The sequence below is a fragment of the Brienomyrus brachyistius genome, unplaced genomic scaffold (genome assembly GCF_023856365.1).
Source record: "Brienomyrus brachyistius isolate T26 unplaced genomic scaffold, BBRACH_0.4 scaffold33, whole genome shotgun sequence".
NCBI classification, from domain to species: Eukaryota; Metazoa; Chordata; class Actinopteri; order Osteoglossiformes; family Mormyridae; genus Brienomyrus; species Brienomyrus brachyistius.
In genome coordinates, this window is record NW_026042308.1 from 187,501 (window position 1) to 201,719 (window position 14,219).

A 14,219-nucleotide genomic window follows, 5' to 3' on the forward strand; every position below is an offset into this window, starting at 1 on the left:
TAACCCAGGCGGAGACTCGATCCCGGGTCCCAGAGGAGTGAGGCAACAGTGCTAACCACTGCACCACCATGCCACCCACCAGCAAACCATACATGTTCTTAATCTCAAAATCAGTTCATCGTTTTCCCAGAAGGTGGCAGCACATCAACACTGCAACCTTGGACAAGGATCGCCGCATCTTTTCCTGCATTTGGAGCTGTTTCATTCCCTAATTTTGCGACTTAACAGACTTTAGGCCGCCCTTTCTTTCTGTATGGGACTGCTGCAGAGTGACGGCCTGTATTCTGTTACTCATTGTTTGCACTCTTCATAGATTTCAACACTCAGATTCTTGGTTAGATTGGGGTATTTTCTTTTTGTTTTCCGTTTATTTGTATACCAGTGGCTGCCTCTATTGATCTGGCTGACTAAGATTTGATTGGTCTGGGGTGGTGGTGTTCACACTTTCACTGTGTGCAGTATAGTTGTGTGGGGATCAGTGTGGTGGGGCACAGGTGTGTGTGTGTGTGTGTGTGTGTGTGTTTAGGGGACTCCATTCCCCTTTTTGATCAACTTCACCGGACACCTGTTTCTTGCTTGGGTTTTGTCAGCCAGTGGCCAAAGGCTGGTTGCTGGTTAATTTTTTAAGGTCGTTGATGCTAAAGCGCTTGTCTTGTTTCTTGGTTTTATATTTTCAACAAACTGTCAATAGTACAAACATGTCCAGCTCCATTCTGTAAATGAACTTGTGTGCTCTTAATTTAGAGTAATTTTTCCTGTGGTGAAATTCCCCAGGTGGTGTAGTCGTGTCCTTGTACTACTGACCGCTCTCTGCCACAAACACTTTACCCTAAACCTAAACCTAAGCCTAATCCTAACCCTAACCATAGCCCCAAACGTCATGTCCTGCCACCTCCCTGACGTGGCTCTAATAAGCCATGCCTGCTGCTCGTTCCATCCCTCATGTTAAACCCAGCCCAGAGAAGATGGATCCAGAGGATGTCCTGCTGGACTGCCCTGGGTCCTGCTACGTGGGTCCCTCCTTCATCCCAGACTCCGGTTACTCTGGTCCCAGTTTCTGGTCACCAGTATCAACAGGAGTCCAAGAAAGCGGCAGGCAGAATGTCTGTCTCCCAGAGAGGGTTTGCCAGTCTCTGCTCTTGCCCTGTATGTCCCTTGCCATCTTCCTGTTCCTGTCCTGTTGTCTCCTTGCTGCTCTACTGCTCTGCGGTTCTCTCATCACCTCCCAACCCCTCACGTCCTCCGGCCCTGCTGGCCCCCCCAGACCCTCTAGTCCTGTGATTCGGCAGAGTTCAGCCTCACCTGGAAAGGGGCCTAGGAGGGTCCCCAGCCCCGAGTCTTTGCCTGTCTTCCCTGGATGCCCCATCTCTCCTTGTCTTGTGCATCCTGTGCCCCTGTTCTTGTTGACCCTCCAGCTGTCCGTCCTGTTTTGGGGTCTGACAGGACTGCTGTACCTGTGGTTCCTAGCTTTTCCTTTATCCGCTCCATGTCCTTAGTGATGTCCTGCAACTGCTCTTATGTCTGGTGTTGCTGTCTGTCTAGTGTTCTGTCTAGTCTTCTCTGGTCTTGTCCTGTCTACCATCTGTTCTGTCGTCCCCTGTCTAGTCCAGAGTCCAGTCTGGTTCCATCCCTGTTGTCTAACCCCTTTGGACTTCATGGCCGGAGCGCATGCTTTTGGTGGGGTGGGGGGGTACTGTCACATTAAGCAATGCCATTTTTATCCACTATGCCTGTCCATTTATGTGTCGATGCATGTTCTGACCATCCATGCTCTCTGCCTCCCCACATTTCCAGGTGCTGCCCGGGGGGGGCACCATCTCAGCTGGAGTCCAGGTTCTGTCCCATGGAGGGGTGACACTGCAAATTGGACTTGCTAACTGTGTCATCCTGGGTGCAGCCTTGAGTGTCACCCTACACAGGCCAGCGTGGAGAACAGGCTTATTGACAGACTTTAATCACACCTCACACCTGGCCTTTAGCAAGCAGCTCCACTCTTTTCTGTTCTCAGTAATATTAGTCTGCCGGGGGGGTTGGGCAGCCAGTTGTCCATGGACCCCCAGAGGTCTATTTTATCTCCTTACTTGGGGGTTTTGGTTCCTCTCCTCCGTTGTCATCTGGCTTTCTTTATTTAATATCTTTCTTTCCTTTTTCCCGTTGTGTATTACTGTCTTTAATGATGTTGTAATGTATGACTACACATCTATGTAAAGTGCCTTGGGACGACTCTGTGAGGCGCTATATAAAAATGTAATTAAATGTCCCGCCTCCTCCCTGACATGGCTCTAACAGGCCATGTTTGCTGCTTGTTGGTCTCACGTCTCGTTCCAGCCCTCGTGTTAAACACTCCCAGCTGTCTCCAGTCTCTTCCATCATTAGTCCTCCATTTAAGTGCTTCCTGGTCCTGTGTTCCCCAGTTCGATCACTGATGTTGTGCCTTATGTGTTGCCGGTTCCATAGCCTCCCATCCTGATCCCAGTAAGTCCCTGTTTGTTGTCTGAGAAACACCTGCTGCACGAGTCTTTCATCCCGGTGACCACAACACCAACCACCAGTGATGTCTGTGGAGCCCAGAAATACCAGCCTAGCTGCACTAGTGCCCAGGCAGCACCTTGACAGCGGCATGTTTGCATTGTTATATTTGCCTCACTTGTTCACCACTTTCAGCAACAGTATCTGCTATGTACTAGAACTGTAATCATATGTGAGTGAGTATGTCTGCTTTCAAGGAGCAGAGATCCCACCTCCTTACTGTAGGTACAGAGACCCCACACCTACCACAATCACACATACTGTTAGGATTTATTTAAAATTTATATTTTAATGCTACAAAATTATGACTGACTATGAACACAAAGCTGTCAAGTCCTGCCTGGTGTGTCTGGCCTCTTACTGTGAAACTGACCTGCAGCTTCACAATAAACTCCACCATGCAAAACAGCACAAGCTCATTGATGCCACCGGCCATCTGAAGGACAAGGTCTGTTCCCACCATGACAAACCGCTGGAGGTCTACTGCCATACCGACCAGCAGTGTATCTGTTATCTCTGTACGATGGATGAACACAGAGGCCATGATACAGTCTCAGCTGCTACAGGAAGGGCGGAGATACAGGTCAGGCTAATTTAAAAGAATTTCCCCTTTCTATCTAAAAGAATTTCCCCAAAGGGATCAGTGAAAGTATCAATTATTGTTATTATCTAAAAGTTAATTTTAAATAAATGGATTTTGTCTTAACACCTGTTAGTGTAATTGCTACGAAACACTCAGATCAAGTCTGGTTCGGTAAAGTTGTCATGACCTACTTGTCCGGTCTTACTAGCGAGGTTACTAGCTTGTCGGATTTAAGGTAGTCTGGGCAAAATGTAAGTAAACGAATATGAAGTCCATTTAAACTGTGGTACCTTACATCCGACAAGTTACCCCGAGAAGCCAGTAACCCTTCATAGTACAGAAGAACTCACTAGAGCCACAGTACAGTAAGGCCGTGCCCGCCGAAGATGTTTGTACGGGACGCCATGACACTCAAAATAAAATAATAAGTATATCAAAAAATATGAATAAAATGATCAATATTTCAATAATGTATCCTTTTATTTTTAAATAATTTCATAAAATTTCATAAATTTCATAAAATTATATTTCATAATAACACTTGTCTTCTATGTATAATTTTTAAATTTTACAATTTATTGTTTCGTAATAATGTCGCGATTTTCATTAGACAATTATTATTATTAAATAATATTTTCACAATAAAGTTTAACTTTTCACATCATCCACATGCATATTTATACTGCATCAGGAGGTGTTTTGCAGGATTGGCACTGCAGCCACCGGATAAAACTCACACTGTTCCATTGGGACTGGTGTGGTGCTGAGGTGTCACCCACTGCACGGCTGCACTCAGGTTCTCAGCCCTGAGGTGGTTCGTCGTGTGGTGGGTGCGGTAAGGCACTGTACTCAGTGTGTGCTCCTTACCTCCGTACCTTACCTTACCTTACCTACATCAACACAGTACAAATGTACATGTTAAAAAAGGTCTTTCGGTACCAAGATATACGTAGATTAATACTTTTCTATTCAAGGTTAAAGGGTTCAGCCTTTAAAGCATTGTGTTGGTTGCCATAGGATAATATTTTGGCTTTCAATGATAACCAGTGAAGCTCAAAATTTATGACAATATTAACAAAGAGGTTCATTGTTTTGTCTAATATGCTGAATTATGTCTGACTTGGAACAAATGAAGTAAAAGTAGTCAGGGCTGGAGTGGGACTGAATATCTAACCTGGAATTCAAGCCCCCGGACAGCCCAATATAAAACTATATAAACAATTACACTGTTATTATATGTTTCTATTCACACATCCATTTGCTTGGGTACTGAACACACATTCTTACCTACATGCTTTAATTTTACCTTCATGTCATTTTTACCGGCACATTTCACTAATATTAATAATGCGTGGAGCAGCTTTGACATAAATAATGAAGCTTCGCCTCAGTGCCTGTCCTTGTGTCTCTTCCCCGTGTGGCCAGCAGCCATCGCTATCCATCCCCTTTGTCCTCTCATCGTCTTTGGCCCTAGTGTGTTCTTCCTTTTCCCCACATGGCTGCATTTGGCTCATTGGGATGAGTGTGTGACACAGAGGCTGGGACCAGCTGGTTATGGGTTTGAGGCAGGTCAGGAACCAACCTCACCTCTTTCATTTAATTATTGCTTTTCTATTCTTCCCAGTGTTTGTTAGTTCTCTGTTCTGCTTGTGAAGCTTGTGCCTTGTTTTATTATGTTCCACATGTTTCTGTACTTTCTAAGTATTGAATTCCTTGTGTGTGTTTCTTACTTTCAGTGTTTGTGGGAGTTTTCCTAGTCTTGTGTTCATTAATATAAGTTACTGCACTTGTTGCCTGTTTTCCCTGCACTGTTGTTATTGGTTAATTGTCTCACATCTGTCTTTGTTAGTTCGCTACAGCAGCCTGAGCATTAGATTGGCTACAGAAACCTGCAATGCAGGTTGTGTGTCTGACACAGACAATCACATTTTGTGCAGCGTCAGTGTGAGCCATCGCACTTTATTCTGTATTCCCCACTCCTCCATCAGGCTGCCTCGACTGCAGCCATGTTTTCTGCAGAATGAGACTTTGGGAATTTTCCTGCTCCCAATAATACGGTCGACAGCTCAGTCTTATCATTTATAAAATGGCATTTGACTGCTAAATAAGCTTCCATATGTATGAATGTCCACATGTCAGATGTTAGTCTTACTGCTTTGGCATTTCTCACCTCTTCCTTTGCTTTCTCTTTTTCTATCTTAAATGTTTCTGTCACCAAACCCTTTCATGTTTGCCTGGATGGGAGAATGTAGGTTGGATCCAGGATCCCCACAACCTCCCTAAATCCTGCGTTATCCACTATGGTGAAGGGTTGTGCATATTTACCAAAGCTTCATCAATCATTTGTTTCTTGGTCTCTATACTGGGAAAATTATACAGATTATTGGGTAATACCCTCACCCAAATCTGATATTATCTATTCATACAAGTAAACTGAACCTTGGACACAATAATGACTAATAATAATAATAATTATTATTATTATTAAATTAATTATTGAAAATGAATTATTATAAAATTATGATGATTACAACTTATGTGCTGTACAACAGGTTTGAAACCGGTAATGAGGATTGTGCCACATTTTCAGTTTCCAAAGCAGTCACATGGTTGAGTGCAGAATGAAGCTTCAGATGACCATGGTCACGTGTTCAGGGTGGAACGAAGGAAACTGAAGCTGTGCTTCAGAATGTAGTGAATCGCTTTTTTATTGTCAAGCTTAACATCACTAGCTGCCCCATTCCCTCTGTTAGTCCACGTGTCATTTTCTTAGCTACTTTTTCCCTGGTGAGTTTTGACCCCTTGTTGTTCCTTTATTGTGTGTCTTTCCAGTTTGGTTCAGTCTCCTTAATTCCCTTTGTCTTGGAGCTTTTAAGTGGATCCTCACCTTGTTTCCCTGCCTGCACCAGGCTGCGCCCCAACATGCACATTAAATATATGATATGTTCAAATTCTGAAGAATCTTTAATGAATCCCATTTTACACATTTTCCTTTCTGAATTTGCGTGGAACATCAGTGATGCAGACTTTGACACAGTTTCCATATGAATGGGTCAAACAGTCCAATATTAAACCAACTTCCCAGCGGAGTTTTTAGGGTTGCAGGAGAAAAGATGCATTATTGTTGTTCACAGCGCAGTTTATACACAGTGGCCCATTATCAACTGACATGCGATCTGACATCAATCTAATAGGACGTCAGTTGAGTAGCCGGTCCTGCAGTGCAGCCCAGGACACATTCGCCTTCACATTGCTATAAGAATGTGGCCATATGCAGCCCAGACCACCTCCCAATGTGGGTTGTGTGATCGGATCTCAATGTATCTTCAATGCGTCCTGGGTAATTAGTGCTGTCCACTTGTGATTGGATCACCCAGGACGCATGTTAATACCAGTTGGAAACAGGACCAAAGGGTCTATGTCCATTGTATCCTACCTACAGTCAATAAATCATTAATGAACATCCATCCATCTATCCATCCATCCATCCATCCATCTATCATCCATCCATCTATCCATCCATCCATCCATCTCCTAGCCGGTAATCCAGGTCAGGGTCAGGGGGAGTGCCTGGAGCCTTTCCCAGGCAGCATAGGGCCCAAGGCTGGGGTCCACCTTGGACAGGATGATAAATGAATGTAATCTCAGCTAATGAAACAAACTTGTTTTGTCGTCTTGTTTCCTATCTGTAGAAACAAATGGATGAAACACAGAGGGAATTTCAGCAGAGAATTCAGATGAGAGAGAAGGAGCTGCAGGAGCTGAGAGAGGCTGTGGCCTCAATCACTGTGAGTATGAACCTGAGGAGAAGATAACAGCTGGCGTGTGATCATATTGTATCTTCTTTCAGATTCAACAGATTGCAGATTTACAGACTTGTGCGGATTAATCAAATTAATGCTGCTCTGGGTTATTCTGGGTCAGTGGGATAGAGTTGCTGGATTACAGAGTTTAACCAAGTGTTGCAGCAGTAGTAGCTTATTTATTTAAAAAAATACCATAAATGCCCATTTGAGAAAAATGCAACTTTTTACAACCCAGCGTAATGCAAATAAACACTAAAAAAGTCACCTATTAAACTGAGACCTAATGGTGACAACCAACCTGCCCCATACAGCCACCAGTCTCTGCCAAATCCCTGCAGCTGACAGTGTATGAGCTTAATGAGGGATCATTTCCAATCAATGCTGGCTGGGTTTCAGTACCTGAGGCGTCCAGCATGGTGTCGCTCCAAACCTCAGCCCTGTGCTGTTTTTATACCTCCTGTCAGCTCACATCTCTATTGTACAATGAGGCTCTCTGGAGTCTCAAAAGGGGCCAATTGTAATTTACTGTCCTCTGCTCCCTGTGTCACCAACAGAGCTCAGCACAGTCAGCAGTGGAGGACAGCGAGAGGATCTTCACTGAGATGATCCGCTCCATTGAGAGAAGACGCTCTGAGGTGACAAAGCTGATCAGAGATCAGGAGAAGGCTGCAGTGAGTCAGGCTGAAGGAGACATGGAGAGACTGAAGCAGGTTATCGATGAACTGAAGAGGAGACACTCTGAGCTGGAGCAGCTTTCACACACAGAGGATCACATCCATTTCCTCCAGGTAACAGAACAGCTACTTTGGCAATAAAAAAACCAGAGTATTCAAATGGATGCATGTTCTCATTTGTATTTCAACTAGTCTGTCATTGGTCAGATGTTAAAGGTTCTGTTAATTAGATTGCAATACACATTTGTATTGATGAGGCTGTTTAATCAGACTGTGTGTCTGTAGAGGCACCAGGCTCTTCCTGTCACTCCTGAGGCTGGATTTGGACCCAGAATCTCTGTCAGTCCCAGATCTGATTTTGGGAATTTGAGGAAGGTGGTTTCTGAGATGAAAGACCAACTGGAGAATTTTTGCAGAATGAAAATGGCAGAGATCCATCACCCAGGTTAATACATTTTCTAGTCTGTTCATGTTAATATAGACCAGGGCTGGCCAATCTTACCCAGAAAGGGCTGCTTTTGCTGGATTACTAATTAGAGGACTGATTGGCTGAAGGGTCTCACACCTGGGGTTGAACAGCTGACCTAAAGGTTACCCCAAAGACCTGCGTACACACTGGACTTTGCGGGTAGAATTGCCCCCCCCCCCCCCCCCCCCCCCCCGATGTAGACCGTGCAGAGAGAGTATGCAGTACAGTCAGCCTCACATTTGTGTGACCAAGTCAGTTTGTTTACAATAAGTTTAAATCTTCGTGATAACTGGTGAAAGAGCTTCACATTCTACTGGCTGCAAAACCCAGATCACATGAAACATGTTTCTTCTACATTATAGAAACCAAAAATCTGTATTATGTGTAACTTACCATGATTTGCAGTTTGTTAAAATGCCTGTGATTGTCCCTCATAATGATAATACCCCACTGCTGTTATCTCCACAGTGAGTGAAGTCCATCTCCCACAAGTAAATTCCTTTTACTCACATCCCTGTTTCTCTTTGTCTCCTTCTAGTTACCAAAGACACCGTCCTACCAGTATTAGTGCCCAGGACCAGAGCAGAATTCTTACACTGTGAGTCTGTTCACACACACGCTTCTCTCTCCCTGTATGAGGTGGAGTGTGTTTTACTGTGTTTTACTGTGTTTCGTTTTCTACTGCTAGTGGAGCTTCTCTTTCTCTCTCCCGCTGCCTCCTGGTCTTTCACATTTACATGAGCTTTTTATCTCAGTGGACTTTGAATCCAATTGAAAAGTAAGGTAAGTTTATTCAGGGTGCTTTTCCACTGCACCAGGTTTGGTACTTTTGGTTCTTTCCCTTTTCCATTGACTTCCAGTCGAGTACCAGTACCAGAAGTTCCAGTACCAAAAGCATCATTGCAGCTGTGGTACTTTTTCGATACTTCGGAACTTTGGTGTGGGACTTACAAACACGTTCATTGTCAATTTAAAAAACAATTTTAAAAAGTCTAAAAGCCCAAAACACAAATAAACAGTTAACTAAAAAGAAGTGAGATTGTAGAGGCAGCGTACAACTAAACTCCTGCTGATTTAATTTATTGAAACAAAGCAGCAACAGAAATGTTTTAAGCCCTGATTATAATGAACTGACAGTGTTAGCAGACCTCAGGTCTTCAGGAAGCTTGTTCCACAGACAGGGAGCATAGAGACTAAAAGCTGCTTCAGCCTGTTTGGTCTTCATTCTGGGACACTGAGTAAAGTTTCAGGGGTCTGGATGCTTCAAAGGTTCAAGGAAGTTAGTGCCATTTAGTGCCTTGTACACAAGTAATATTTAATTATTAATCCTATGATGCTCAGGAAGCCAGTGCAGTGATTAAGGAGCTGTGTGATATGCTCCACTTCCTTGGTGTTAGTGAGGACTCTGGTGGCAGCATCCTGGATGAGCTGCAGCTGTCTGACTGATTTATTACCAAGACCTGCAAAGACACCATTTCAATAGTCTAGCCTGCTGGAAATAAACACATGAACAAGCTTTTCCGTATCTGGTTTAGAGAGAAATCCTTCTCTCTCTCACTCTTATTGGGCTGGTTTCAGCTTCCGTTGGGTGGATCTTAAGCAGACCTTGGGCAGGACCTGGGAACACTGTACTGATGCCTCATTTCCACCAACATGGAGCCGGTGCTGGGCTGGTTGTCACTTGATGCCTTTTCAGAACCTGCCTGTGTTTCCACCAGTTTAAAAAATTAACATAGTTGACAGTGAAAGTAAAGGTTCATATGTATTCCGTTTTGTGGGATTTGTTCTTTTCTGTTCCAGAATAAGTTTTTATAAGCTGCCAACTGTCCTTTTAACAGTCGCACTATTAAAGATGCCAATAACTGAACTTTGCAATCTGCCTCATAATCTGCGGCATGGTTTTCATTTACAATGCAAAGTTACTCCGATAATAAGCTGGCTAGTTGTTTTACTGTTGCCACCGGAAATATTAGACAAAACTATATTGGTTATTGACTGAATTATCCAGGTATGCGGATGGTTTGGACACGATGGCCCCTCCCACTTTCACTGATGTTATGAGAACTATTTTTTTATTTTTTGTGGTGGCCTATAGCCTTGTGCCTTTGACCGAATTACAGCCATGATATACCGGAGTATCTTCTTATACAGTGTGTTATTGCTTAATTATACTGCACTCATAAAGCATTCTAAACACAGCTATAAATATTTATAAAAAGCATAACACATTATATCCATCATTATAACGCTTTATGAATGCTTTATGACACACTCAACTATAAGGCACTATAGATACCTTCATAATGCAATACAAAGCATCCTTAATGCTTATACTGATCATTATAATGCATTATGAAGGTATTTATAGTGCACTAAAGAAGAGAGCTTCAAACATCATTCATTATGCATAATAAGCATGCCTATAATGTGTTATGCCTTTTGATAAATATTTAAAGCCATGATTATAATGCATAACAATGGATTATTATTTGTTGTGAATTTTTTTCTTATTACTAACAACATGGCCTTAAGTGTTCCAGAGATTTTATAGTGTTCCGTAATCTGAGCAAATGGAAGCATGTAGATGTTGAACAAAGAGGCTCAGTGAGGATTATAATTCTAATTGGTGATCAGTGTTGACACACCACAGCACACAGTGCACAACACCGAAATGTGTCCTCCGCATTTAACCCATATGTGACATCGTGACATAGCAAGGGGCAGCTAATTCAGCGCCCAGAGAGCAGTGTTTTGCTTAGGGTCCCTCAGCAGTGCCTTGCTGGTCGGGGATTCAATCCAACAACCATTAAGCCACCACTGCCCACTGCCAATAACGGACCCTTGAGGAACTCCACATGTAATTTCTGTTCATTCAGATTCATAATTACCCTTCTGACAGAAAGTAGTGCCTGACTTGTAAAAATAATTCAAACCCATTAAATAAGGCGGCGGCTCCACCTCCTTCCCTAAGTGCTCTAGTCTCACTGATAAAGGGCAAGTAGGAGTAGCTGGTTTGATCAGGGCTGCTGCATAGTTTTCATTTGACCCCATTTCAGTTTAAAGCATAAAAATCAAGGTTTATCTTGATATTAAAATCAGTCATTAATAATGATTTTCCAGCCACAGACCTGATATTCAGTAAAGATCAGTTTAATGTATTAAACACATTGTCTGACCCAGTGTGTAGGTGACACACAACTGGAGTCAGATGAGAGAGAGTAGCTGTGGGCTTTGATGCACTTTGTTCCCCCTGAAGTCAGTCAGAGCAGGAATGGCTGACACTGGGGCTGCTCCTCACTGCCTAGTGTGGGCTGTAGCTACAGCAGGGGATCCAAACCAAGTAAGCGGCGGGCGGTGGGGTAAGGGCCCAGCCTGTCCTAGATGTCATCATGCACTGTAATGCTGAAAGCTGGGAAACTGCCCTCGCTTTGTTTGGGTAGCAGGAACGTTTGGTATCACTCAGTAACAGCTCATCAAAACCTTTTATCTGCATCCTTATCTTGTGTGAGCTACGGTATCTATGGGCAGTGAGGTTCGGGGGGGGGCGGGGGGGGGGGGGCTTCCTTCCCTCACATTTGCCCTTTTTGTGCATTCGCTGACTGTACTTTTTTTCAGATTCATTAATATTGTCCTAAGACGGCACCTGCAGTCTTACCCAATCTGGCTGTGACACTGAACATCTCCTAAGTCTGTGCTTTAGGGCCATGACTTCACACGACACGACTACACTTGCGTGCGTAGTTTACATCTATCTGGAGGACTGAAGGTCATGTCCACCGGGGGGCAGTGCGAGAAAACCATCTTGGTCGGTTCCTTCGTTTCCAGTCTCACTTGTTAGTATGAGGTTGTGGCATTAAATGTTGTACAAGGACGAAGGAGTCAAGACGGCACTCTGAAGAACACGCTTTGATTAGAGCTGCAAGCCGACTTGTTTTGTTTACCATGTACTGTGAACTATATGCAGTTTTACTACTGTCTGGTTTTATTTAATCATCCAGTGACTGCAATAACTATACATAGTCATGATTAGCTTGATGATAGGCTTGCTGACTTTCTAGCCTAAAGAAATAGGCTGAGTTCTGCTCACCTTGTTCAAGCCATTTTTGCCACAATCTAACAAAGGCTCCTTCTGCCTTATGTTTATATATAATCATACAATTTATTCTGTAAGGCACCTCCTACAATTTTTTCTGTATCAGTAAGACAACTGACTGGTTTGCAGGTTAAAGCAGTAAATCTCATTTATAATTTTTTTTTCTTCATCTCTTCCGATTCGAGCCAAGTCACTACTAAACCTTCTGACAAATTTTGCTACATGATGTTATTATTGCAATACTTTTTTCTGTATTGGGTCTGTTCCAGTGTAAGTCAGTTAATTATTCTATGTTTAAAATAGCTAATTTATTTCTCAAGATTGAACTGTTTAATATCCCGTTTGAAGATATTTTATATCCAGTAGACGATGACAAAGATTGCATGTTCTCCCTATGTCGTCGTGGGGTTTCCTCTGGGTACTCCAGTTTGCCCCCACAGTCCAAAGACACGCTGAGGCTAGTTGGAGTTACTAAATTGCCCATAGGTGTGCCTGTGTGAGTGACTGGTGTGTGAGTGTGCCCTGCGATGGGCTGGCCCCCCATCTTGGGTTGTTCCCTGCCTCGTGCCCATTGCTTCCGGGATAGGCTCCGGACCCCCCGCGACCCAGTAGGATAAGCGGTTTGGAAAATGGATGGATGGATATATATATATATATATATATATATATATATATATATATATATATATATAACCGCACACACACACACACACAAATAGATTATATGTTATATATTAGATAAGTGCCAGAAAAATCGATGGATGGATGGAACTGTATGAAAAATAATGCTGCTTATGAAAGTAGGCAAGTAAGAATTTCAGGTTAGAATTTTATTGTACCTTGTACGCATGACACTGCTTTCTAAGAAACTTATACTGCCATTAAATTTTGAAGACACTGTACAAAGAAGGACACAATAGTGTTCGGAATATTTTTTTCTTGTCTGTGAAAATATACAGCTCTTCTGGACACTCATTCTTAAAAAAATCAGATGCTACTTTAATACTATCTGTACCGTTAACAATGTTCCGTGACAAAACGTGACCATACTGCCACGCCAATTTCTGGTGGCACTGCACCTCGCGCATGCGTCTTGTTATCCTCATGTAAGTGTACAGACGAAGCCGGAATCAACACAGAAAACCCGTGGCGGCCAGACTGGTACCTCTCCGCGCACGTATAAGCGGACGTGTTTGTATAGACTTTTATGATGCATTTTACTCCTCCGCGGACGACCGCCTGCCGCACTCCAAATTTGTCTTTAAACGCCAACATAGATGATTTTGATAAGGATTGGGGTAGTTTGCAAACCCTACAGCCAATTTTCAAGGTAATAGAACTGTTGCATACATATAAATGCGTATGCATATGTGTGCAGACTTGTCCCAAATTGAAAAGCTCACGCCAGCCAGTTGATCAAAGTTGGCAGCCCCGTGAACTGCCGCTCTGAATTTGTAAAACGTAGGGAAACATACACAGACCTCGCGGCTGTAGTACGTGTGCAGGGAATATCAGAATTACTACTACTAATACTTAAATAGGGCACGTGTGCATGTGTAAAGTACACAGCTTGACCAGAGAAATATGAACGTTTCCATGTACGCATACGCGGTGTAATACGCGAGTGCTGCGCTTTGCGGAGAACCAGCCTAGATGCGTCCGCGTTGGGAGCGTCGCATCGGCGCGCTGCTGGAGAGAGGTGTGTGTCCAAAGTGGATTAAAAGACGTTCATATTGTGACCTAAAGACAAACTCACTTTTAGTGGTAATCTTTGTTGTGTAATTTTATGGTTAATATGTTTGATGAATGCTGTTTGTAATTTTATTTACCTGTAATTAAGCCTATTAGTTTAACACCCGCGTCATTTCGGCGCGTCTTCCCGCCGGCGTCGCGCGGGCGACCAACATTTCCTGAGGTAATTCACATATTTGACTTTTTATATTTTATGTATCGTACAGAATAATAGAGCGCAGGCTAAAGTGCAGTTCGGCCCCAGCGAGTCTCTCAGCGCGGCGTGTCTCACAGCGCAGGGGGCAGCCGGAGCGCCGCAGACTCGGGCGGCTAC

At 43.4% G+C, this 14,219-nt stretch overlaps 1 protein-coding gene and 1 long non-coding RNA gene across 2 annotated transcripts in view; both read left to right on the forward strand.

Annotated features, from left to right (window-relative positions):
* Positions 1–2,388: 2,388 nt before the first annotated feature.
* The window catches only part of LOC125721493 (tripartite motif-containing protein 29-like), a 52,769-nt gene continuing 40,938 nt past the window's right edge, over positions 2,389–14,219 (forward strand). The window contains exons 1-3 of the mRNA XM_048997440.1: positions 2,389–3,112; positions 6,805–6,900; positions 7,473–7,706. Of these exons, the coding sequence (XP_048853397.1) occupies positions 2,834–3,112; positions 6,805–6,900; positions 7,473–7,706 (609 nt within the window). The 5' untranslated portion in view covers positions 2,389–2,833. The remainder of the gene's footprint in view (positions 3,113–6,804; positions 6,901–7,472; positions 7,707–14,219) is intronic.
* Positions 7,889–11,578, forward strand: LOC125721523 (uncharacterized). Its single transcript, XR_007385800.1, has 3 exons — positions 7,889–8,037; positions 8,600–8,659; positions 9,640–11,578. It is a non-coding gene; the product is annotated as an uncharacterized LOC125721523 (long non-coding RNA).